General features: G+C 33.9%; 1 protein-coding gene across 25 annotated transcripts in view; it reads right to left on the bottom strand.

Moving 5' to 3' along the window:
* Positions 1–25,648, bottom strand: part of LOC141451698 (uncharacterized) — a 221,597-nt gene that overhangs the window by 55,342 nt on the left and 140,607 nt on the right. For 15 of the 25 annotated variants that reach the window (XM_074123226.1, XM_074123227.1, XM_074123229.1 and 12 more), the window contains 2 exons: positions 18,444–18,569; positions 5,719–5,899 (listed from right to left, as the gene is read on the bottom strand). The exons of 3 other annotated variants lie outside the window; for them this stretch is intronic. Coding sequence is in view for 1 of the 22 variants with exons in the window: in XM_074123235.1 (XP_073979336.1) it covers positions 5,719–5,743 (25 nt within the window). In the remaining 21 variants the exon portion in view is untranslated. Of the gene's footprint in view, positions 1–5,718; positions 5,900–12,586; positions 12,796–18,426; positions 18,570–21,308; positions 21,789–25,648 lie in introns of those variants that run through there. 7 more of the 25 variants (XM_074123232.1, XM_074123219.1, XM_074123241.1 and 4 more) reach the window with 5 other exon arrangements.

The raw sequence follows: 25,648 nt of genomic DNA, 5'->3' as shown, positions 1-25,648 counted from the left end.
CACCAACAACAGTTTGTAGCTGATGAACATTTGTTGAGGGTGACGGAAGTTGCCTGAGGCGTCTCTATAACATGTCCCATAAGTTTTCAATGGGATTCATGTCTGGAGAACGTGCTGGCCAATTCATTGTATGTAGTAATTGGGACACCCCCCTCCAAGTAATGGGTAACAATTCGAGCAACATGCGGTCGAGCATTATCCTGCATTAACACGAAGTTTTACCCAATAAATGGAGCAAATGTGGCCACAGCTTCCTGAAGAATCTCTTCAATGTACCGCCGAGCAGTCAAAGATCCATTCTGTATAGTAATTAGTTCGGTGCGGGCTTGGGTGTTGATTCCACTCCATACCATTTGAAAAGGTTGGGATTCTCGCATGGTACATGAAGCATAGCGCTCACCAGGTCTTCTCCACACACGGTCCCGGTCATCTGATTGCCACAAAGCAAACCGGCATTTATCTGTGAAGAGAACAGCCCCCCCCATTGCTCAAGTGTCCAATGGAGATACTGATTTACAAAAAGTCTCCTTTCTACTCGATGCTTCACCAGTAGAAGAGGACCTGATGCGAGACGTCTAAAGACTAAGTTATTCTCTTGAAGCCTTCTAATGGCTGTCCGAGAGCTCACCCTGACATTGCGGACCGTTTGTAGTTTGCTAGGTATCTCGGGAGCGGTCACATGACGATTTCGCACTACTGTAAGAGTAATAAAACGATCGTCTTTAGGCGTCGTACATCGCGGTTGACCGCTACCTTCTCTTCGATCGAGACTTCCGGTGGTCCTAAGTCGTTGAAGGCCATCGTGGATGGTAGAGAGCGCGGCTCACCTATGACTTGAGCGATGTACCATACGCTACGCCCTTCATTGGCCAAAGCATCTGCCCGGGCAAGGTCTTCACGACTTAAAACCATCCTTTTAGGGGAAAAAGTCAATTTAATTAAATTTTTGCAAAAATTTATGTTTAATCAAAGAATATCACTTGAAAAAATTAAAAAACTCACTTGTTAAGCTGACTCAAGAAAAAAATCTATTAACCTGTTTTAAACACTTTAAAAGAATAAGTATCACTGATAAATGGTAAACAACTAGTCTGCAGTGATCAGTGTGAGCTCAAAGATCATTGCTAACATTTGTACCTAATTATTAAAGAAGATAAACAAATAACTACAGGTTTCCGGTTTTTTTTTTGTCACTGAGTGTATATTTTTTACCTGTAAGTTTCTTTTTTTTAAAAGCTGCGATTTCTAATCTAATATTTCTTGATCCTACAGGACTACATATTTTGAGAATTCTTAAATCTCATTTTATATTTTCCTACTCAAATTTTAAGATCAAACGTTTCCAATTATAAATATCTTTATGTCAAACTACTTTATTAGTTGGCTAGACTTAGCTAGCATAGCATACATCACGTTTCGAAGGTACGGGACTCGTGAGACAATTGGTAGACATTCTTAAGTAACTTGCGCAGTGTGGACACTTATGGTACAGATAAGTCAGTAGTGTGGACTTTAGACATTTCGAACTTTTGTATGTCGTCATCAAGTGACTCAAATATAATGTGGGAGATTTGGTTACTCAGTTGGAGGTGCAGAAGTTCTACTTTAACCCTGATTTGAAATAAAGCTACAAGTGTGGAAGTATGACCAAGTTTGTAGATGAAAACTGCAAGTCAAACTAGGACTCACAAATTAAAAAAAAAATAATTAACAGCATGAGTTAAATATTTCCAAGATAGTTTAAAGCTTCTTACCGGCTCGTTCGGGATCGTTACCCATCAAAATCATTCGCTACATTAAACTGTCAACAGGCATAGTAATACTTATGAAATGATCATAATGAAATATTGATTGAATTGATTCATGAAACAATACCTAATACTGTAAAACGATAATACTATAAAACAATAATACTGTAAAACAATAGCCGACCCACCCAAAATGTTGAATCAAAAAAGAACAAAACAAGCAATTAATCCTGTAGGGTGGTTATTTTCTTGTTTTTAGGACTCCGAGAAATACACAATAAAACAATTACTTATTTCAGCAGCCCTTTAAAACAAAAAGTCTTTTAAAAAATGACTAATATTTTTTCCCCATTCTTAGGGTATTTCTTGTTTTGTTTTCATTTCCTTTTCAGTTCGAATTATTTAATTTATCAACTAAACAAGAGTTATTATGGACAAAGGGGAGGGATGAACTCCCCTACTCTACCGAAATCCCCAATGAGCCCCAATAAACAGTTTATTATGATGTATGATGGTAAACTAGTGGGTTCTCTGTGTCTAAACCCAAGTAATTACACACATCAACAACTGCTTCTGAAGGCTCTTAAGAGATTTGTTCGAAAGTTGGATGAGTCAGTGTTGTGTAGTACGTGTAGTTTAGGCTGGGATAACCGCAGGGACGTCAAGAACCATGACAAATTAATTGGCTAGGCCATTGCCTCCATTCTACTTTAGCTTTGAGATGATGGATGATAATAATGAAAGAATCTCTATTAGATTCCTGTTGCCTGATCCAAGTTAGCTGTTGATTAAGAACATAGAGACTTGAAGGCTGTTCCTCAAATGTAAAACACATAAAACATTTTTGCATCTTGCTTAGTAGAAGGAACAATGTTAAGACTGATATAGCGACCTATATGCTTCAGTAAGGCTGGAATAAACACTTTTTGAACTTAAAACTAGAGACCTGTTCTATTAAGAGTGTACGCGTATGTGCTAAGATCTGACTGGAGTTGATGTCTGGAGCTGATATTAATGTTACAAATAAAAAATAGCCGAGCGGTTAGAGGCGAGACCTGTAAAGCTAATGTGTATTGTAGTATTGGGTTCGATTCCCCGGTCTTAGGACTTGGATTTTATTTAATGGTTAATAAAAGAAATTTACAATGAAGTATGTTTGCTAGTCGCCTCCGTCCACGACACCTAATTGGTAGTTGGACGTTAAGCCCCGCCTGAAAATAGGCCAAACAAGTTTTTAGTAATCTTTATACAAGTATTCATAGCATAAGTCAAAAAGCAATAAATCAGAGATAGGTCAAATTTTAGACTGATTTAAGGCAAAATACAGTCTATTCATTAAGTAAATAATAAATATAAATAACACTAATATAAATTTTAAACACTTTTTTGAAAATTATTTTTACGAAAATTTATCATAACAGGGATTCTGGGAAGGGTTCTGACGTTATCCATCCCATAAAAGAGTACCTTCTCATTAGTGAACCTATTGAAGGGAATCATTTTGTAAAAATTCAAAGTTGACTTTTTTTTAATGAAAGGACAAGTTTGGGTTGTGAGATGGGGCATTTATTCTTGGGTCTAAGGATTGATTAGTACGACAGTTATTTATTTTTCTCTGTTTTTTTTTTTTTTTTTAGTTTTATTTTATTTATTTACTAAAATAAGACAAAAAACTTTTTCTATGTACAAAAAAATTCAAAGTAAATACAAGGTTTTTTTACTTTTATTGTTTCACTGTCCTTTTGATATTCACTAATTAATGTTACGTATCTGGAAAAAGCTGGTCAAAGTAACGTTACATACGTTAAAAACAGATATTGATCAAAATACGAGTATATATCACTGTTTACTGGAAAATGGCTAACAAGGCAACAAGACCAACTAAGGTTTTTTCAAGTTTGTTCAATTTTTTTTTCTTTTTTTGACTTATTTTAATGCTTGTCATGCTGCTACTCGAATCTTTATAGGGCAGTGAATACTATTTTCCAGTTTACTGGACCTTTGGATATACCAGGATTGTATCCAACGAGTATGCTCATAACGCACAGCAAGGAGCTTCGTTAGTTACATTTACAACATTAAACCTGTTACACTGGCGCTGTAGTGCGGGCCGTTGATTTCAGATCTACTAATCAGCAATTTCCCTATTCTAGCAATTCAATTGCAATATTACCCAATTTACGCTGTATGTGGTTAGTCTCAATGAAACAACGCATCACATATTGTTATGCTTAATTTAGAACGAGATTTTCTTATCTTCGTTCGGGAAGATGAAAGTTTACCGAGATTGTCAGGTCCCGCGTAAATTGTAAGAACCGCCAAGACTTCTTATAGTTTGCAACGATATTATTGTTAGTATCTATAGAAGATAGAAGAATCAGGTGCTGGGATAATCTGCACTGAGATTACGGAGTAATATAATTCGAGTTGACTACCCTTTGACTGGATGGACTTGTATGCATAAGTATGGAAGAAGTCGCTATTTCAGGGAAGAACATTAAGGAAGAGTTTACAAGGAATGATGTGAATAGGAAGACTACAGCTAAGCGAAACAAGTAATGACGTAACTTCTACTTTTTGGAATCAGGAATTGGTGGAGATTAGCACAATATTTAGGAAACTGGAAACAAGAGACCACCAAGGCTTACTCCGTGGGCTTTTGGACGCTGTGGAAATTATATTTGTCTAAAGTTAAGAGCAATATTTAATATTCAAATCTCTCAGATACAGCAGCAGAATACAATACTAGTATCGAAGTAAAAGGAGACATACTGCGTTGAGATTGCCCTATTCTTTAATTCTGGCGTTTTTCTCCCACTTTGACTTAAATGTCACTGGATCCAAATTTTTACCAGGAAATTTGATTAGAAATGACCAAATTTGATTTTATTCAAAAGGTCAAATTAAAAACTAAGTGTACTTTTACTGCTTCTATTTCATTTATGTTAGAGGTGACTAGACAATCAAGTAAAATGGTGCTTTAGGTCAATTAGTCAATATAGTAATTATAGAAAGAGTTGTGGGTTAAGGACACACTAAGTACCTAGGAATTTGACGAATGAAATTCATCATGAAAAAGACCGTGGTTTATCGCAGGTGCTACAAAACATCTTAAGTTTCTGAGAAGTGTTTTCATTAAAATAATTGAAGTAATGTAAGGAGAGAGTTTTGCAGAGTAACTAATCAATTAAAAGAAACTAGTAAAAAATAAAATAAAATAAAAAGGACACTCAGAGAATTCAATCCCGTCAGGATGGCGTTTTTTAATTAAATTAATATATTTTTTTTTTACCAATTAAATTAAAACAATGGGACGAATATAAATAGAGATTAATTAAATCCAATAAACCAATTGAATCTATTCAGAGACTACTTGCAGTGCTTCTTCTATTGGCCAAAAAAATAGGTTACCAACACTTCTTTTTCCACTGGCAAAAAATGGGTAACTTTCAATTACTTTACCATACAAAATTTGGAAGTAGTTTGAGTAGGAGTTTCCTTTGAAGTAGTTTGTGTAATCGGTTGCCTATGAAGTAGCAGTTTGTGAATAAATTTGACTAACTCAAGAAGCTCACGGGTTTAAATTCTTATATTGGACAAAAAGTTGTGTTTGTATTCTGAAAGAGAGTCAAAGTAAAAAAATGCAATGTTTTTCCATTTTCAAAAAATATTTTGGGAATGGTCCAGCTTTGGAGTCTATCTTAGAGAGCTACGCTACGGCGGGAAGTACCCCATTAATTAATTTTGGAGAGAGAAGGATATTAATTTGTTATTTTTTTAAAAAAAGTCTTCCTCAGAAGACTTCAAAAAGTGTAATTAGTGCAATACTTATACTTTCGAGCGGTAAGACTTAGAATTAATGAAGTTCAAAAATAAAAAAGCTGATGAAACAGCTGAAAGTCACCTGATAAAATTTAATACATTCATCTATTTATAAAATAATGTAGGATGAATCATTTTAATTCTTTACCAATAATTGTAAATGTTCCTATCATCCGAGAGAGTGAAAATCTTGAAAACTGAGCGAGAGGGCTGTTACAATGACGTTCCTCTGTGCAATAAATTTACATCCTCGACAGCTCGTCTCTATTTTGAAAGATGAACAACTATTACCCACAGAGTTCTAATAGTTTAAGCTGAACTTTAATGATCTGAAACAATCATACTAAATAATTTTACAAGTTAATCTATTCTTGGAAACATAATACATTTTGGGAAACATCAATCAAAATTTACTCCCCAAAGGCTTGGATACAGTTTCAAATTTCGTATCAAAATGAGAGATGAGCTCTCTTTACTGTCTCTTATTTGTTTACGTCAAAGTATGGAAATAATCTTGCACACCATTCAGTGTAATCATTCAAACAACTTCTTCCATTAGTGTGGTATGTTATTTCCGCGTATTCATGGCCCTAATCAGATTTGTCAGCTGTGCCGACTCAAACTGGAAATAAGTACTCAGAAAACACCTGCACATAAATAAAGCACCACATAGCGTGGATTTTCTAGTGGTAGACTGTTCTGGGGAAAAAGAGGATATGGCCTCTACCAACCTGGCTGATTGTGTAGCAATAGTTAGTTGGCGATAAGAGACCTTTTTTACACGTTGATTCCAGAGCAAGTGATATGCAAAGAAAAAAGGACAGGTGGAAAAATCCTGGACCCTGCAAAAAGGAGAGGTTTCAACTAGATACTAGATCTACAAGGGGCCGCAAGATAAGCCACACGCTTTGAGATCAGTACCACAGCCTTCTTCGAATCCCTTTTCTCCCGAGGCTGATGATAATGGTGCTTATTTCGAATAAATTGAACTGACGTTTAGTTGGTTTACACAATGATAGAAGTGCAAAGGACCCTTGTTTTTGCGCACCTTACAAAAACCCCAAAACAAACAAACAATGATAGAATATATATTCTGATATATTTTTTTTATTTCAATTTTATTAGTTATTCTTTCACAGTTCAGGAAACGGTAATATTTTTCATTAAAAAGTCTTAATTAGTTGAGAGCTTCGGCGGCTCCTACCAGGCAATTTAGCAATTTTTGGGGTAAGGGATCATACTGTGTGCAAGTTACTTTCTACAAGTTACTTAATATTATCAGCACCAAAATTGGTGGAGCGGAAGGACAATATCGTAAGATTTATACACAAACTTACTAAGGACATAACTATTATCTAGGATAGGGTTAGCTTGCTTAAACACTGAATGAGGCAGTTAAAATGAGGGAGACCCTGCTACTTGATAATGAACAAACAAAACACTTGCAAATTCCCAACCTTAGGCTTCGTTCAAGGTTAAACTATCATTGCTGTTTATTGTAACCGCTAAGCCGCCGTTCTACGACTCTTAACAGGAATTTAATACTAACCATAAACATGGTTATGCCTGAAAACCGGGGTTCAGCGGCGTGGAGGGGTATCTACAACTTCGTACCAGTGCACTTTAAATTATTAATGTAAGATAATGGAACGCTAATATTTCAGTTTAAATTGATGTCATTTCTAACTTGCAAACGCTTTATAAATTTGACATTTCAGTATGTGTGAATTTAGGCCAACCGACTATTAAATAGAATAATGTAAGTTTCGTACTATAATTGACACTAATGCTTCGGAATATCTGACTGGTGACCTCCAGCATGTTCTTCTCTCTCCTCGTTCCGGGCCCCATGCCTAAGAAGCAACTGCCCCCGTAGCAGCTTCCTCAAATACTAACCTGAATGCTAATTCTCCAAGCAGTTTCAAACTTCTTCGACCTAAATCTGCTTTGGCAAAACTTATACGGGTCTACCTAAATAAAGTACAGTATTTCTGATTTCCTTGACACAATTCTACTATCCAGAATTAGCCGCTCTTTTACATTTCTAAAAAGGAATGACCCTCTCATTGTATTCTGTCAGAACCCCGTACACCTCAACTCTTGTTTTCTGATCAGTGGAAAAGAAAATATTATTTTATGTCTTCTGGCCTAATACCAACCGACACAAATCTTTTGATCAGGAGAAATGACGGGTACAACAGGAAGACATACAAAGAGATATGCCTTACAGCGTACTGGCCCAAATAGGGAATTAAGGATACTCCGAGAACCCTCTAGAATCAATCAGCAATTAAGTGTGGTGCAAACGGAAACCTAAGTGAAGTCGAATTCTCTACACCTACCTGATAACAGATGAAAGTCCGAAGTCGGTCAAAGATACAATAGACATGCGTGCTACGACAGAGAAAATCAAAGTTAGTCTTTACTGTAAAATCAGTTGCGTTCTGCAGGAGATGATTTTTTTTTAGATTAAATTCCTTCCCATATATAACATAATTTGATGTAACCATAGCACTAGCTCTAGTGTGTCAAAGTCTGATATTTATTCAATACATAGTTTTGAAGATGCAAAATAACGCCACCCATTTCCGCCGGAACTAGTTTTATGTCCGGAAGATGAACTAGCATTGGTAGCAGGATGTCCCTACATGTGTCATTAGTTAAATACATAATTAAAAGGCACTCCTTTTTATGTTCAAATGGTAAACAAGCGACTGGACAATGCTGGAAATGATGGCTCCAAGAAAGAGGAATATTGCCAGCATTTATTGTACTCTTTCAAGTCTTTTCTACAGAAATCAAAGGCCGGGTCGAAACAAAGAACATTCTATCGTTGATTTTATCCATTGTAGAACGCATTTTTATTGGTGTCTCTGATTGGTTTCGAACTTTCAATCAACAGAAATAGATTAATCATTTCATTGCGGAGAATTCGATTTCACATTCGTTACTATTTAATCGCCACACAAAGCTGATTGATCTTTCTTTGCTAAATTGATGAAACTTTTAAACCGGTAAAGGATTCAATAAATTCAAAGATCTTGGTTCAAATATTAAGACTAATTCTGGATAAGTTCTTGGAAACATTTTTCTAGGACAAATCAATTAAGGGTACTTATTGGAGATTAGGGTTGCCAGGCTTCCATTAAATGTACCATCGATTTTAAGCACAATATGTTTACTAGATTGTCTCTAAACAAATTTACATACGATACAGACACGTAGAATATTTTTTTTTATAACTTATCTAGAAAAATTCTTTTAAAAAATGTTATTCTGAGTAAAATGCAGAGTTATAATTCAGATATAGTAATAATTGAATGTATTTTGTTAAATTTAATTCAATCAGAAGATGGAGAATGGGAATAAGAGATAATCTGGCAGCTGGATTCGAGCGTGGCAATCCAGTACGCTTTGTTTAAATTTTTGTTTTTGGAGGGAAGAGACATATAGATTTAGAAAATATGTCAGGAATGGCGCAGGCACCCCCCTGAGTGCACGAGCGAATCAAATATGCTTGCGTGTGCGCGCTTATAATTCAAATTAGATAACTTATTCTTTAGTAATTACACCGACTGGAACTGCTGGACGCTGAATACTAATTCCACTGCGCTGAGAGATCTAATATTAATGGTCAGATAGAATCATTGGGAGTGTCCGAAAGTTTGTCCAGCTTTCTGCTTTAGTTTCCATCCTAATCCAAAACTTCAAAACGTGACACCAACACCAAAATTAAATTTAGTAGCCGGACATTATTTATTATTAAAATATAAGAAAGTAACTTTTTTTTTTAAGTTTCTCTGACACTGCTAGCAAAACGTGTCAAATTTCAGAATTTAGTTTCTGCCGGAAATACACACGTTTTAAAGTCTTCTAATCACGAAAAACCGGAACTGTACACACGACGTTCCTTATTTTAATTCTAACGGTTAAAGTGTCAAATATTTTGCGAATTTTTTGAAAATATGCCACAATTCATAAATAAAAATTTAAACACCTGTCGTACAAACAAGTAAAACGGCTTAAAAAAACTTAATTTTAAAAAGTTCAGCCCATGAACAATTAAACAAATTCTCACTTTTTTGCAATGGCTTTTGCTTTAAACTTTGAATTTCAGCAACTAATTCAAGCCATCTTAATACAGTGAACGAAATAGTAGAGTTATACGTTAAACTGAAATGACACGTCAGAGCTGAGCACGCTAATACGTGTCCTTTAGAAATGTCTATATAGATTTGACCCTGGGGGGGAAGATCGGCGAAGCCACTACTCCTATTGGATGGAGGTGACTTGCACAGACAGTCGAAACAGCACACCTACCTGAGACAAGCAGCAAACATCTACTGCCCTAGGCGCAACTTCAAGGACATAACTAGTCCATTAGCCCGTACTACTCTACAGCATCTTCCAGCTACCTTTAAATATTTGTCTCATCCTGCGGCCAAAACTTGGATAGCAGACATTTCACTTTGGAAACCTGATACTAAACCATTAGTGGCCTTTTGACATCACACAGTAAATACAGGAGTGATGGCAAAAATTTGAACATAAAGACGGGGCACAGCTTTCACGTTTTAGAGCAAATAAGAGAAAACTTAGACTTGAATTACAAAAGTTTTTCAACCTAATTAAAAAAAAACAATAGGAGTAGTAATTATAATGAGGGACAAGATAGGGCAAAAAACGATCTTCTTTCTCATTTAAAAAGCTTTCAATTGGCTGAGTGAATAAATACAGGATGTATTGGGAAAATGTGTGCCTCACTACAACCAGTCGGAAGTCGATGAGATGATATACAGCTTTGAAAAGGTAGACTTGGTAGATGAGTAGCATGGATATCAAATGAGTTCATAGTGTCGAGAAGGGCTATTGATCAAGAAGCAGCAATAATAAAGGGTGCCCCGCTAATAAACCCAATTAGGCTGATTCCGCAAACAACAACACTGCTTTCGCCTAAATAATTCATGGTATGAAACGAAAGAAATACATCCATGATGTTTATTACCTTCCCCACAGGAAGAATTGCAAATATTCCTTTATCTTGATCTAATTGGTTTTCTAATTAGGTTTGCACAAAGTTTTTGAAATTAATATCTGTCACGCATTCTCACTCTAAGTCATACACAACCACTCATTCAAAAACATACAAAGAATGTTTCCGAAATTCAGAGGTTAAAGACAAGAAGTTAATATCTTGAAAACTGTTGTAAGAGATAATTTGTTCAAGCTAAACTTTTTAATTTTTATTTTAAAGAAATATCAATTATATTATATAAACGAGAATACTTAGCGGCGGTGCGTTAATGTACATAATGAGTACAGCATTCGAGTTGTCCGTGCGCGTACAAAAAGAAAAAAAAGGGTATTCAACTTGGCTTCATTGAATTTTATTTTCAAATTAAGCGTTTTTAAATTTCCTTGAATGGCACTCAAATTATATTAATAGACGATAATAAAGCACATGAATAAGGAGCATATCTATTTAAAAAAAATAAAGAGTGAGATGGTAAATGAAGGGAGCTGGAAGTAAGAGCAACTAAAAAGAAGCGAAGAAAAATAAAGAAAAAAAGAAATCTCTGGTGAAAGATCACTACAAAGAACAGTCCACTAGAATTTTTTTTTAAGGGCGAGGGTTAGGGGTGTGTGGTTGGAAAAGAGTTCTGAAAAAAGACGGAAACATGAAAGCCTGAGATGAGTGGAGTGAAAAAAAAAAACGAGCAGGAAAAGGATGGAACTCGATATCAGAAAACAGAAGAAAAATTCCTACCTTTTTCTCAAGATATTTTTCCTTTTTCTTTGGACGGGAACTAATCTTTTTTAACCTGGTCAGACCAGCTTTTCAAAGGAAGTACTATCATTTCTGGTCTTGGAGTAGTGAAGGAGCGGGAGGAACTTAGGGGGAACGAGGCACAAAAGTGCTGCAGGACATAAAATATATATATAAAGATAGATGACAACATGTTTTTAGACATTACGGTAAATAGATTTTTATATTGCTCGAATTGGAACAGAGTTCACAAATAATATGATGGAAGAGAAAACAAGACCAAGCGATCTTTCTTACTAGAAAAATTGAGGCACCCCTGCACAAGAGTTATTACACATCAAAAAGGTTATCTTATTACTCGGTTAACAGTTTTACTTATGATTAGTTTTGATTATAACAAGGGACAGGTGTTGCCGCCTAACGAGACTTATTGTCCTGACTACTCCTGGCAGTTTTCCAGGCAAAAAATCTAATTGGGATAAAACATGTCAAGTTTTAATTTGGGGATTGATTAGAGCGATAAATAAGTTCTCGGCTTATTCATTAGCTCTTCACAGCCTCCTAAGTCTAAAAATTTAATTACTTCAAGAAAATCTTTGTTTTATTCACATATTTAGCATATTTTTCTAATTAACTAAAGAATAGCAGATCTAAACTCGTTTAACGAAAATCCTTTCTTTCGAAATTGGTACCTAACACTCATTTACTCATATACCATTTTCTTCTTTCTATTTTATCTTATTATTTATAATGTAAATTTTATATTTTTGAATATAGTTCTTAAATTAATTATTAAATCACACGTTTGTAAAAAGTGGTACTGGATTTCATGTTTCTGATCAATTATATTCTAATGGTAGGTGATTTCCTTTCATAATGCCGACGCCTGCATCTTTCTATTTTTTTGTAATTAATAAGAAATTTCTGTATCAATTATTAAAATAACCACTACTCATGGTATTACCTTTCGAAAGTAGTTTGTATGCAGATGTTTTCATGAGTAGCGCACGTTTTATAAACTTACAATATTTTTGAGTTAAAAATGAAGTCAAAATTTTGGGAATAAATTAGAAACTTCCTATTTCTTAAGTTTGGACCACAAAATGAATCACTTGATATAATTATTTTGAAATATAGATTAGCTTATTTAAAAGGAAATTTAACCTTCTTTCTAATGAGCTTATTAAAATTGCTGTAGCTTCAGTAGTTTAAAAAATATAGACGACTTTTTGCTAAAAAGTTGTAATACCTTGAACATAAAGTTAAAAATATCTATAAAACGGAGCAGAATCGAGCCATATTTTGTATAGGTTTTTTTTTGTTGCAAATGATGCCCAGAATCGCTTCCCGAAGTAACGGTAGTCTTACGCTGAACACCCTGTATACATAAAGACTTCCGGATAAATTAAGTTGGAACAAGCTTTCGTTCTGGTTAGGAACAAGACTTCCTACTAACTCCTGAAACAAAAGAGGCAAGTGAGATGGATTTGTTAGCGGCTACATGCAGGCTCCAACATGCAATCTCTAAAAAATTACTCAAGTCGTAAGATGGATAAGGAAGATAATTCCCCCTCTTATTGGCATAAAGGGGGGTGTTTATTCCCTTTTAACTTACAGCGGCCCTTTTCCCACTTCAACTCCAAGTCTACTCTTATAATCTTACATCCGTAAGCCTCTTACAATCGTAAAAATATCTGACGTTCTTTACCAATGCATAGTGGCTACCAGAGTGATTTTATTTATTAAATAACGAACCGTTTTATTTGAACTTTATCAAGGATATAAAGTTAACTTTGTTAAAAATGCGACACAAATAAATAAACAAAAATAAATGCATTTATGTTTTCATGCAGTGAAAAAACAAACAGTTAGCAGCAGCAGCAGTTTTGTATATTACTAAGTTTGTATAACTGTCACAAGTATGGGAAGTTTTAAACGAAGCATTTAAACTACTCCCCTAGGAGTTTTATTTTAGCTTTAGCATTATAAAGTTTATTTCATTGCATTTCATTTAATGATATTAAATGTTAACCATTTATATTAAGATTGAAGAGAGAAATGTCATTGTTTTTATTATTACTGTTCTCAATTTATTCTTTAAAAACCCGGATCACCAGCGCGCAATGATTTATCTAAGAGAATAAAACAGGTCATGGTACTTTGTGATTTTTAACAAATAGGGTCTCCGCTTTTAAAGTACTGCATTGAGCTTTGATCAATGAGGATGTAACTGTGGTTGGAGGGAGAATCTTTTGTAACTTTGCACGCGACTTAGTCTGCCAGCGATACGTGAAACTGGTATCAATGATCATTTTACCAACGTTTGGGGCTCTCTGGAATAAGTAATTTAGTACCCAAAAAAGTTGATTCTTCCAGGTGTATCACAATAAAGTTGCCAAAATCTGCTATGAGATTCCCACTCTTCCAGAATACCAGAAGGTAACGTCATGGATTTTACCAAAATCCAAGTTAAACTTTTAAAAAACAACTGACAACGTTAATACATATAATTATAATTTTGACTTGATTTGATATGATTTGCGTTTATTAGAGCCAATCTTTCCTCTCAAAATATTAATCTGTAAATACGTATTTCTGTTTCGACTGGTTTTTCTCGTATTTTGCATTCCTGCAATAAACTTTGACACATTATTCCATTAGCCGCAGCTACATAGACAGGATTAGTAATTAGAATACACAAGGGCGTTAAAATGGAAGTTTATGAGGAGTGATTGTATTGAGACTCGGGAAAGTAGACTGCGTTGGATTGGTGGTAATTAATGAGAACACAATACAGCTTTTCTTATTACACTACGTCTGGCCTTGCATCGAAATGATTGGCGATGGGAAAATATCAAGCAAACACAATTAAAAATGAATTGATGGATTGTGAAATGATTGGTTTTTTTGAGATGGTTGAAGTTTAAAACTCACCAATAAGTGCCACTTGATCGTAATTCTTTTATCATCCGTATAATATCTTTGATGGTCAAATGTTTTGTCAAAATTTGGAGTTGAATGAATATAGCAGTCCACAGGAAGTAGGGCTGTGTAGACCGTCAAAGTATTTTATTTGAATTTGGGCTTGACGTGCATTACGATTACTCCTTGAATTGCCATTTTTTTTTTTAAATAATATAGACTTTTTTTAAATAGAGATTCTGCAAAGATCTATTCAAAACAATTGATCAATTTGTAAAAAACCATTTTTCCCCCTACTTAAGGAAGCTCAAAACTTGCAATACTTCCTTTTGTAAGAAAGGAAAACTTAATCAGCAGTGATTTTCTTGGACGTTTCCTCAGCAAATTAATGTTATATAGAGAAAAACGTAATGATTTTTTTTAAGAGTATGCAAAAGCGAGCAGAACTGTGCAAAAACTAAACAGCTACACAAATCTCAACCACTTGTGCAAGAAAGACCACCACCCACCCCCTCGTAGTTGCGTAAGTGTGAGTGCGGTCGGCCAATGGAACGCCAAGAACCCAGAAGTACCCTACGGTCTAAGAAACTGTTATTATTAATTACATACCCTACTGTTTTCTGGGAACGATGTGGATAATTTATGGCCGAGAGTTGACTGTAAACCACAAGCAGAATATTTTGGGTCCCTACTAATCACTCTGAATATTTATATATAAAGGAAAATCGAACATTCCATGAATATTGAAACCTGGATACCCCACATTTACATGCTCTTCTAATTTTAAAGCCGACCACAGAAACTCGATGGTTTGTTAATCCATGGAAATTATCAGAAAGCTTTTATAAATTATAAATGTTTAAAATAGGTCAAATTTTGATTTAAAACATCAAATGTCTCTTTTATGCATTACTTTTTTTTTAATACCTTGAACTCTGCTAAACTTAGGGAGAAATCCAGAGATAGTGGTAGAACATGATTTACAAAGGCATGGAAAAGAGGAAAACTAAAGATAAGGCGTTCTCTCTGCTCCCTCCAACCCTTTCTAGGAGTGGAGCATGTTACTACCTCCTTACACAAAAATCGATGGCCCATGGTATTCTTGGAGTCTACAGACATATTTCATTATCACAACAACTTACATCGATAGTCAAAAAAAAACAAAAATCAAAATTAAAAACCACTCTTAAGATTCTGCAACTACGTGGTCTACAAAGACTTCTCTTCTTCTTAAATGGCGCTACAACTCATGAAGAGTCTTGGCCTCCTCAAGACGTTCCCGCCAGGCGTCTCTGTCCTGCGCAGCCACCCTTCAGTTACGGAATCCAAGCAATGCCAAAGCATCTCTTGCCACACAGTCCTGCCATCGCGTTCTTGGTCTGCCTACCTTCCTGGGACCTTGTATGCTACCATCCATAATTTTTTGGGGTATTTCTTCATCCCCCATCCTTGCCACGTGCCCTGCCCATCGCAGTCTTCCGAGTTTTACAATTTTGACGATATCCGGCTCCTCGAACAAAGCATATACCTCCCCGTTTTTCCTGATCCTCCAGTTCTGTCCATCACGTACAAGGTCTACAAAGACTAGGATCATTAAACAGAATCTTGCAAGGTCAGAAGCAGAGGAACACTGAGGGAAAGAAGTCTAAGGTAGTATGATCTCTTCAAGAGAATGGAAGGGAAAAGAGCCATTAAGAGAGGACATATAAAGAAGCCCAAGTACAAAGGTGAAGAGGAAGATCAAAGACTAATTTGGAGAAATGTATGTGGGCCGATTGAGGAGGGCCACAGGTTTCCGCGGAAAAGAAAGGAACCTCTTCAAGGTAAGATTGGTTAGGATCTAGTTAAAGGTGTCTCACGGGTGTGCGAAAGACCTAGTAGATTCCCTACTCTTCAAAAAATACTTGACGGTAACGTTAGAGACACTCCAAAATCCAGAACTCACTTTAAAAAATATTACCAAAAAAAAACTAACAAGTGATAATAGGATGTTCCTATGTATCTTCTAAATTTATCAAAATCAAGTTTAAAGCAAATCTCACCCTCTCAAAAAATATAAAAGTTACATCTGAAAATTTGTATTTCGATTAAGGTGACGAATAAAGTGTAAGGCACTTATTAAAATTATTTTTTAGAAATCGTTATAACTATAAAATCTGTAGTCAACAAGTGCGGGACGGAAACCGAAGTGAAGTCGAAATCTCTGTATCATCAATCTACCTCTGGTGATGGATGAAAGTCTGCAACTGGCCAGGGATACAGTGAGCATGCGCGCTACGACGGATAAAATCAAAGATATATAATCTGTTGTTCTACAACTCTATCATCAAAGATTTTTTGAGCTGTTCACTCACAGACCAAATCGCAAAAAATCGAAACTAATTTTGTATTCGAGGGATCCCAAAATATTGAGTGAACATTTATTACGATTGCAATATTACTCTTCCTTCTAGATACATAAAACAGGTCAATAATTTTCCTTTTTCGTATTACCCTTTATCAAATAAAATCTATAAAATACTAGAACCGCTGTGAACCGTAAATCCAATATACTACCATTTACGTACAAATCGTTTTTTAGTTGGGAAGTGGACGGAGAGATGTTTCCGTAAGGTCACGGTTTCCTGCCGGTTCACTGGTTTAGAAAACTGAGTGGATAACAGCACCCTTGTGCTAGCTAGGTTCCTACTTGTACATGTACTAAGACACAGCAATTTTCAAGACAGACCGCTAAACGAATTTTTTGTTTCAAGTATTTAGCCCAGAATTTATTATTTTGCTTGCTCTTCAATTTAGCAGAAGTTTTTACTTATATATATAACATATTGTAATCGACAGCATTAATTGTTAAATTTCTTTTGTGTCGATTATCCGAGGGTGTGGCGGCTTGGTTACTACTGAACTTAACTCTTGAAAGAAGAAACAATGGCAAACTTTGAGATTGAGAAACAGGAGAACTCAAGATTCAAGAACAAGTTTCTACTAAAAATTTAACATAGCAGCAAGTGCTCTATTTCTAAACTCTCTCTTAACTTTATTTTACCCCTTGATATAGAAATATGACGAAGAGATCTCCCTTCTAAGTGTAATGAACGGACTCACCATCAATTTGAAAAAGTAAGATTCTAAAGTTGAAAACAAGCATCCGAATAGAAGTACAATAACAATTTTCCTGAACATAATAAACGTCATCCTCAAATATTAAACTATAAAAAATATAAATTAAAACATATTTAGTTAAATTAGACATAAAACATAATAAACTACAAAGATTGTTATTATTTTATGTTTTTAAATTATGGTACGTATGTTTATTTTAGAATTATAACAGAAAACCGACAAAAGTTTTGTTTGTTACAAATTCTTTCTATAAACATATAACAAATAATTGTAATCACATTCTTGTAATTTGTTTCTTTATAATATCTAACTCAATGATATCAATTTAAAAAATTATTAAAAATTAAAAAAAAAGTATCTTCAAAACATAATTTGTTTGTATTGTATTATAATTACAATAATTCAATAATTTATTGTTTTTTCATATATCTTATGTAGTATATTACGTTTTTATGCCAAATTTAACCAAAGTTAAAGTTCTTAAATTCTGTTATTTTATAGTTTTAAAATTTGAGGAAGACGATGAGGGTGTGACGGGACGTTTATGTATTAAAGAAAAATTTAAACGAAATGAAAGAATATTACAAGAGGAAGAATATATCGATAATGGGAAAAGATGTAGATTGAAAGATACAATTTATTGGAACTTTTGCAATCCTTAGTGGGAACTAAGAAATTGTTCAGTTACTCCCCTTTTACGATCTAAAAAAGTGTTCATATAAAACTGTATTAACGTTTTGGAAATTTTATGGTGATTAATTTAAATATGATAAGAAGCTTTAATCAAGATAATATTAATAATCTTATGATGCCGATTACACATTAAATTAATGGAAAAGTATTGAAGTATGCAATTATCCGTAGCCTAAACAGTGGTTACATTACTATTCTTTTAGTAGAATGTAATCCTTAAGTATAAGAAATTGTCATTCTCAAAAAGCTTTCTAAGTTTTAAATATCAACCCAACGCATTTTCAGCAACACAAAATTAATTTCAAACAAACAAATAAATCTATATATGTAAATAAAAAGTACACAAATATATACCTCAATTAGAAACTCACTATTTTTTTTAATGTCCAGTAAATATTCTCAGTAATCAATAAATATTTCAATTCTAAAGATATAATTCCGAGAGATAATACTTAAGATTCTGGAAATATTTGGAAGAAATATCTTCTACCCTTTACCTGCAACAAATACAAAATAAATTAGTCTTAAAGTTAATCTCAAAGCTGTTTTAAGGATGGCTCCCAAAAAATCAGGGGATCCAGAATCTCCAGAGGCTGTCTAGGAAGAGTAGAGAGTTTGGTATTAGGGAAAATCAGCTCCTGGAAAACCGAGCTCTCGTTAATGAGAAAAGGTTTGTTGTTGGGAAGTGCCTGATGTCCCGGAGGCTTCGTTCTCAATACCTCCTCAAGTACCTTAAACCTTTGGGTTGCATGGCAGATTGGGCTGAGCTTGATTTTACTAGAGAGTTTGCCAAACCAAATAGTCAACACATATCAACCAGCTCTATAGCCTACTAGGAACATTCGAGTGTTTGAGGTGTTAGTATTGTGCGCTGTTAGACTGGGATGTCTTCAGGGGTGCCAAGGTGATTGAAAAAGTGACTAATCCGTTTAACACTCATCAGGCGCATAAACTTTACATCTTACATATACTCGTAAAAATCTTAATGTGTAACAAGAGAGAATACTACAGGGAAAAAGTAGCAAAGAAAACTTTAATGCGAACGTTTTAAGTTGAATGAATTTGTTTTTACTAAAATCTTTTTTTAAAAAAAACTTCCTGATAAAAAACGGAAGAGGAAGAAGTTGGGGGAAGAGAGGATTGCAGTGACTTATGCCTTCCTGACCTTGACAACAGTGGCCTGTGTGGTATAAATTGTAGCAACATATGTTCAACTGACTTCATTTAACAGTGATCACAACAAAAAAGTTTTCTGATGATTTTGATAACTGATTACGAGAAATTATACAGTTAATATGACGTAATTAACTGAATATGTCATCCATGACGACGAATTATAATTTTTATCTTTAATGATCATCCAAAACATTATTTAATTCTTTATAATTGTAGGTTACAAACTTTGAAAAACAAAATATTGCCAGTTTACACGTGATACTTTTTTTTTTGTCCTTTTGACATCTGCACGTGGCCGAATAGAATTATTTTTAAAAACATTTCAGTAGGAACGCTAAAATCGAGGCTATCTAAAGCCCTAAAGATCCCGAGTATCTATCAAAACAAAAACAATAACCAGTCTTACCTAAACTTTCGAGCACAAAAAACATGACAACTATTATTGGTCTTGATTGGTAAATAAATTCTTACACCTCTGTACACAGAATCTCCGACATAAACACCACTTTTACCTATAGCCTGAAAGAGGTAAGTGAAAGAACTAATAACATCTATCACTCACTGGACAGACCCGGGATCATCATTTGAGACTGCCAACAGCCATCCCAAGAAAGTAATAAACTTTCCACCTGGAATACTCTATCAACAATCAGTCTCGAGTCCCATGAAGAGAAGTGAAATGCCTGGATTTGGTCAATCAAACCATTCATTACTTGAAAATAAAAATCACACAAATCTAGAGGGTCTTAATCACTTGTAAGTTTTTACAAAAACTGAAATACTTGTTAAATTTTATTTACTCATGGTCTGTAATTAAAATTCTATTTAGGGACTTTGGAAGAGGGGATGACGGTTGTGTCTTAAAAATGTAAAATGTTCAAATTTGATCTTCAGTTTAGGTCCCATTATAGAACCTGGCATAACTTTATGGACAAAATCAACCAACCTAATTGCCACTTTTCCTAATGTCTTCAGTTTTTTTGGAACTTTCTGGAAAACGGTAGCAAGATTTTCTTTAAAGTTGCTGTACTTAAAAGTGTTCTTAACATTTTCCCAGGGATATATACTTGTTAAGACAGCTTTGTATTAACGAGGTTGCCTTGCCTAAGTTACTACCTTCAGTCATTAAAGTAAAATGAGAGACTTCATTATTTATGCAATTAACAGATATTAAATATGTAAAAAAGTTCCAAAATAAAGAAAAGTGGTTGAGAAAGGTATAAATTTTGGAAATTTTTTCGTAAAAAGTTATATCTCTTTAAGAGGACGTCATGCGAGTGGGCCACGCCATATATTTTTTTCCTTAGAAAACTTATAATCTACTTTTCTGGTTGTTTGGAGATTAGGCTTCTCTTTTTTTGCAGCTTAATATCCAAGCTTAATGAAAGCGGATGTAGACAAAAAAATGTCTCTGAGCAAGTAGTGTCTGTGTTTACCACATTTTTGTTGTTTTAACTTAAAACCTTTTATAACCTCTTTCTATCGTAACTGCATTAGCATAATCCCGAGCTGTTCGGATAATGTCATTGCAGATGTCAACTCAAGAGATGTTTTTTTTAATTTTAGGGAGAGGGCAAGACCCTTTAAGAAAAGGGCTTTAGTCCACTCTTACTGATAAAAAGCTTCCACATATGGGCTCTACAATTGTCTTATGAGAACAAAATACAAAACAACATTAGTAAAATATCAGTAATAACGAATCTCAAAGAAGCGGCTTAATATCAAAGCAAGGCTTAAGTAATAAATTAATGTATACATACATAAACATTTGTAAGTAATTTCTTAATGTTATATAACGTTAATGCTACAGAACATTTTGATTAGATCTTTTACACCTAATTTAATCTTATCTATACCTTAATAATGCCAGCTGTACTAGCAATGAACGACAAAAAAGAAAAACTATCTTCATACAAAAAATCTAATAACGAGAAATAATTCAATTTTTGTTTAAACAAAAAAATATGATGTGAATTGATCATTTTTTCCCTGAAATTCTTAATGATGTAACTAACTATTTTTTTCATTGACTGAATTTTATAATAACTAACATTATTCACCTTGTAAAAACTTTTATAAGCAATCTCCATCCACTCGTCAGAAAGCCCTAAAATGAATTTTCCTATCTAAATTATTCATGTAATAGTTGTTTATAGTACCAGTGAGGGAAATTCAGTGAAAACACCTCCCTTAAGAGTTCAAATATTAAATTGATTCTGCAATCGTTTCAATAATTCATAAGATCAACTCTAAACTTAGACGAAAAGCCTATCCCGTGAAGGTTAGGTAGTTTATGTTGACTTTAGTGAATATTGAATTGACTTGGGCTTTAGAAGAGTAAAAATTAATAAAGCGAAATTTCTAAGATACATTTCAATTTTTTAGAATGTATTTTTTAAGTATTGATGTTTTGTTTGTAGTTACAATAAATTGGGCCACACGTTAAGCAAATCTTTTTTTAACATTCTTAGTTTTCTGAAATTGATTTAATTTTTGGAGGATTATTTTGTGTAAAATATTCATCACTATCACGTAAAATCACTCACAGCACTTTATGTTAGAACAGAAGGTTTCTTTTAGGTAGCAGTACAGGTGCGTCAAAACTTTTCTGTAACATATGTTTTGCTAACTTATAATTTTAAATATTAAATTATAATGATACTAATCCATTAAACTTAAAATAGTTCAATATTTTTTATATGATCAATTAAATAATTATGCTTATTAATTTTAAGTACACATAGCGGTAGTACAAGAACATGCATATGCCAAAAAAAAGTTAATGATTTGCATTTAATATACTAATTTTAAAGAAAAATCCCAGAAAAGTGAAAAATTCATTCGGTAAAATGCTATGGAAAAAGTTACAACGGTATTTTCCTAAAATTTAACCCTCTCATATATCTAATCGAGGAAAACTTAATCTCGAAAAAGTGCACAATTACAATAATTTCTTTCTTATAATTATTATTTTTTAAAAAGAACGAAAATCCAAAGAAATCTCAGAAATATGTCTTCTAAGATGATATCTGAAAGATTATAAATAAAGTCCTCCGTTGGACAGTTGTAGAATAATTTCTTTTGTTAAACTCACTTATCTCCTAGACCTTCTAAACGTCCTCTGAAACTAATATTGGCTGAGATTTCTCATTACAGTGGTAGATATATCACAGGACTTCTTCTCTATAAGAGTCTTAGAGAAGAACATCGGTCTATCTCGTCTATTAATCTCTAGAATTGGGCCGCTTCTTAGTGTTTCTTCAGCTCTTTAGATTGGCTGGCAGATAAAAGAAAAATAATTCCCATGTAGTGAGGAGTTCTGGCTCATTCTGTTTTCTCTTACTGTAGTAAGTAAGCAAATAGAGAAATAAATTAAATAAAAACTTATTCTTGTGGTATCTAAAACCTGATATGACACACTGTTATCTCTTTACAATTCTCCGGTATCTACATATTTATCACATGTAATTGATCTACATTTATGTAGATACTGGAATGGTTGCATTTAGAGGGAAGCCTACCACCCATCTCCTCACTCCGTGGTGCCCCCCTTAATAGAAATTCCCATCTAATTTAATTTTCTTAAATTTGAATAAATTTAAAATTTAACAAATTCGATGCATAACACTCACACGACGGACCACCCCTCCTTCCACCCGTAGTACTAACGGTTAACCGATTTCCCTTAAATTTGGGATTCTAGCAATGTTCTTAGTTTTTAACTTAATTTTTAATTACCTTTTTTTTAAAGTAGCCTTATCAGAGAGAGAAAGTGTGTGTGAGAGAGAAAGAGAACTTTTGTAATTTTTCACCAAGTTTTAACTTATCTAAAGTTTTTATCTTAGAGAATGAAATATTAAACTAGAAAGAGAGAACTGGATGTAATTAAAAACAAAAAAAATTTAACTTACAGCTGCATCTGCTAGTGCTGTAAATTTTTTTATACTTAAACATTAATGCGAATGGAGAAGACAAAATTGCAAAAACTGTCAGAAACACTTGCACGATATAATCGAAAAGTTAGTTTCATGAAAACCTCTGTGTGTATGCGAGTGCGTGTGTCTGTATTATGATGGTGATGATGATGAACTTACTCAAGTTTAGCCAGTGAGTTCTCTAAAATCTAACATCTCTGCAGAGAGCAGGTGACAGTCAGCATAGATCCCTGGAGGAAGTGGCTAGTCCATGAGAAGTAGAGGGTCAATATAGTTTTCCAATTAACTACTGCTCTAATCCTACTGTACAAGGAAAATTACTAGAGATTCTGCAAGGGTCAGTCAACAAATTCTGTTTACAAACAATTGGAGATGCAGTAAATCAAATCCAATGCCGAAATTGAAACCCCATGTCAGTCTACACCTCCTCAACATAGAATGCCATTTGCTCCCAGATTATGGGACTCAATGCTTCCAGGACTGGAAATACAATAGCAACTATTAATAAGACATGAATACACTGTCATTGAAGGGAACTTGTCAGGAGGAATCTGGTTATATTATATATTACTTGGAGAGAAGGCATCTGAGCCATTCTGATCAATTAAATTGGCTCGATATTATTAGAAAAACCAATTTGATGAAACATTTTCTTTATACATACATAAAAATAAATAAATAAATAACCAAGAAATATTATATTTCAGTGTGTTGCAAGAAAGCATAAAGAAAAACTGGCGTAAGCATAAGACGCTGAGGAATTCTCTTTGAAGGTGAATTTTTAGTTTCTAATAGAGGTAAACTTAAGTCTTCTTATGTGGGTGGTAATATTTTAAACTGCACTCTAACGAAATTATTATTATTTTTTATCACTCTTTGCTATTCACGGCTAAAGTAAACGCAAAACAAAATATATTTTGGTTTCCTCTTTTAACCGTACCTTTATTTAGATAAAACTAAGAAAATGTTGACTAGCAGTGCCAACTAATTTTCTATTTTAAGCTTGTCAGAGTTTGAGAAAATACCTCCACAATCTGATCTGTTACTAAAATTGTCCACTTATAATAAATAAATGAAATTCCAATCATCTGTTATTATTTATCGAAAGTAGAATATTTCGATTTTTTTTACTTTCGAAAGTTATCAGACATCAGTATTTTTTACTAGTTCAAAATTTAAGCATTGAGATATACTTTTATTAATAATGGAAGATTCATAATTATAAATAATGGAACTATTGCAATTACATCTCCTAATTTATAAGGAATGGATCACACGACTTATAGTGAAGAAATTCTTCGCTTAAAAAAAATAAATAAATAAAAAAAAAGACCTGCGTAGTACTTATAAGCTTATCGTAAGTTCATTGTGAGTAAATACTGAATAAGTAGGATGCTGTTTCCTAAATTTATGATATAATTAGAATTAGTCAAGAGCTGATTAAAAATATTTAATATTAGAATCATGTGATGATTAGTAATTAAGAAAACTTTTGAAGAAGCTCTCAAAACTTAATTTCGATTACACTAATTAATAAACTACACTGATACGCTGATCTGAAAATATTGTAGGCAAACGGCAACGGTTGACGATTCAGTCACGTTATACGTAGAATTGTCAGAGGGAGTGAGGAAGAAAAGAACTCTTTTAATCTCACCTACCCCCTTTGCAGAACTCTTCTCAATCAAACTTTTTCTGAAAACATTGCGTCAAATAAAAGTACAGTGTGCTGGCAAATCTGTATGAAAATCTCAGAGAGTTAAGAACCAATCTAGAACAAGGATATTGAGCAATATGTCAAGTAGTTCCAAGAAAAGGGAATTACCTTCACATTCTGGAACTTTAGCAATTCATTTAACTGTTCCATAATATGTAGAACACTGGAATATGTATAATAATAAAATAGTGCATTCAGCTGGGAAGGGCTAACCTTTACACCTTAACTGGAGTCACAATATAGGGCCACACAAAGGCGAAACTCAAGTTTTAAAATAATTTACTTAATTTTAGTCCGAATTTTCGCCTCTTCTCTGCTTCATCATTGAATGATAACTAACAACTCTAAATAAAAAATTCTTCTTTAGTGAATTCTCTAACAGAACCCAAAAAAAACACAAAGCACGCAAAAGCGAGCGAAGAATCATTTTAACTAAATTTAGAAACCACCCTTTTCTCATTAATTATAATTTTCAAAGAATATAAGACAAAATAAACTGAGGGCCAACACTGACAGGGGATGTGAATGGTTAGAAAAACAGTCACTTTAGGATGAAAATGTACTAAACTTCAGAGGTCTTGGCCTGAAATGAGTTTTAACAGTTATCCAGGGGGTCGTCCATCCAATAGCACGGGCCTTGCCTAATCCTTCTAATACTTTTACTTTTATTGCTTTTTCTTCATTTCAACTCCATCTTCCTTTTTAGGAAGACATTCGTTACGTTAAAATGTAGGAACTCTTCTTTTTT

This window comes from Rhodnius prolixus, unplaced genomic scaffold, assembly GCF_049639745.1.
Source record: "Rhodnius prolixus isolate KJV_2025 unplaced genomic scaffold, Rpr scaffold_14, whole genome shotgun sequence".
Taxonomy (NCBI): Eukaryota; Metazoa; Arthropoda; class Insecta; order Hemiptera; family Reduviidae; genus Rhodnius; species Rhodnius prolixus.
Note: the sequence above shows the minus strand (reverse complement) of the source record. Positions and strands in the feature narration are given on the sequence as shown.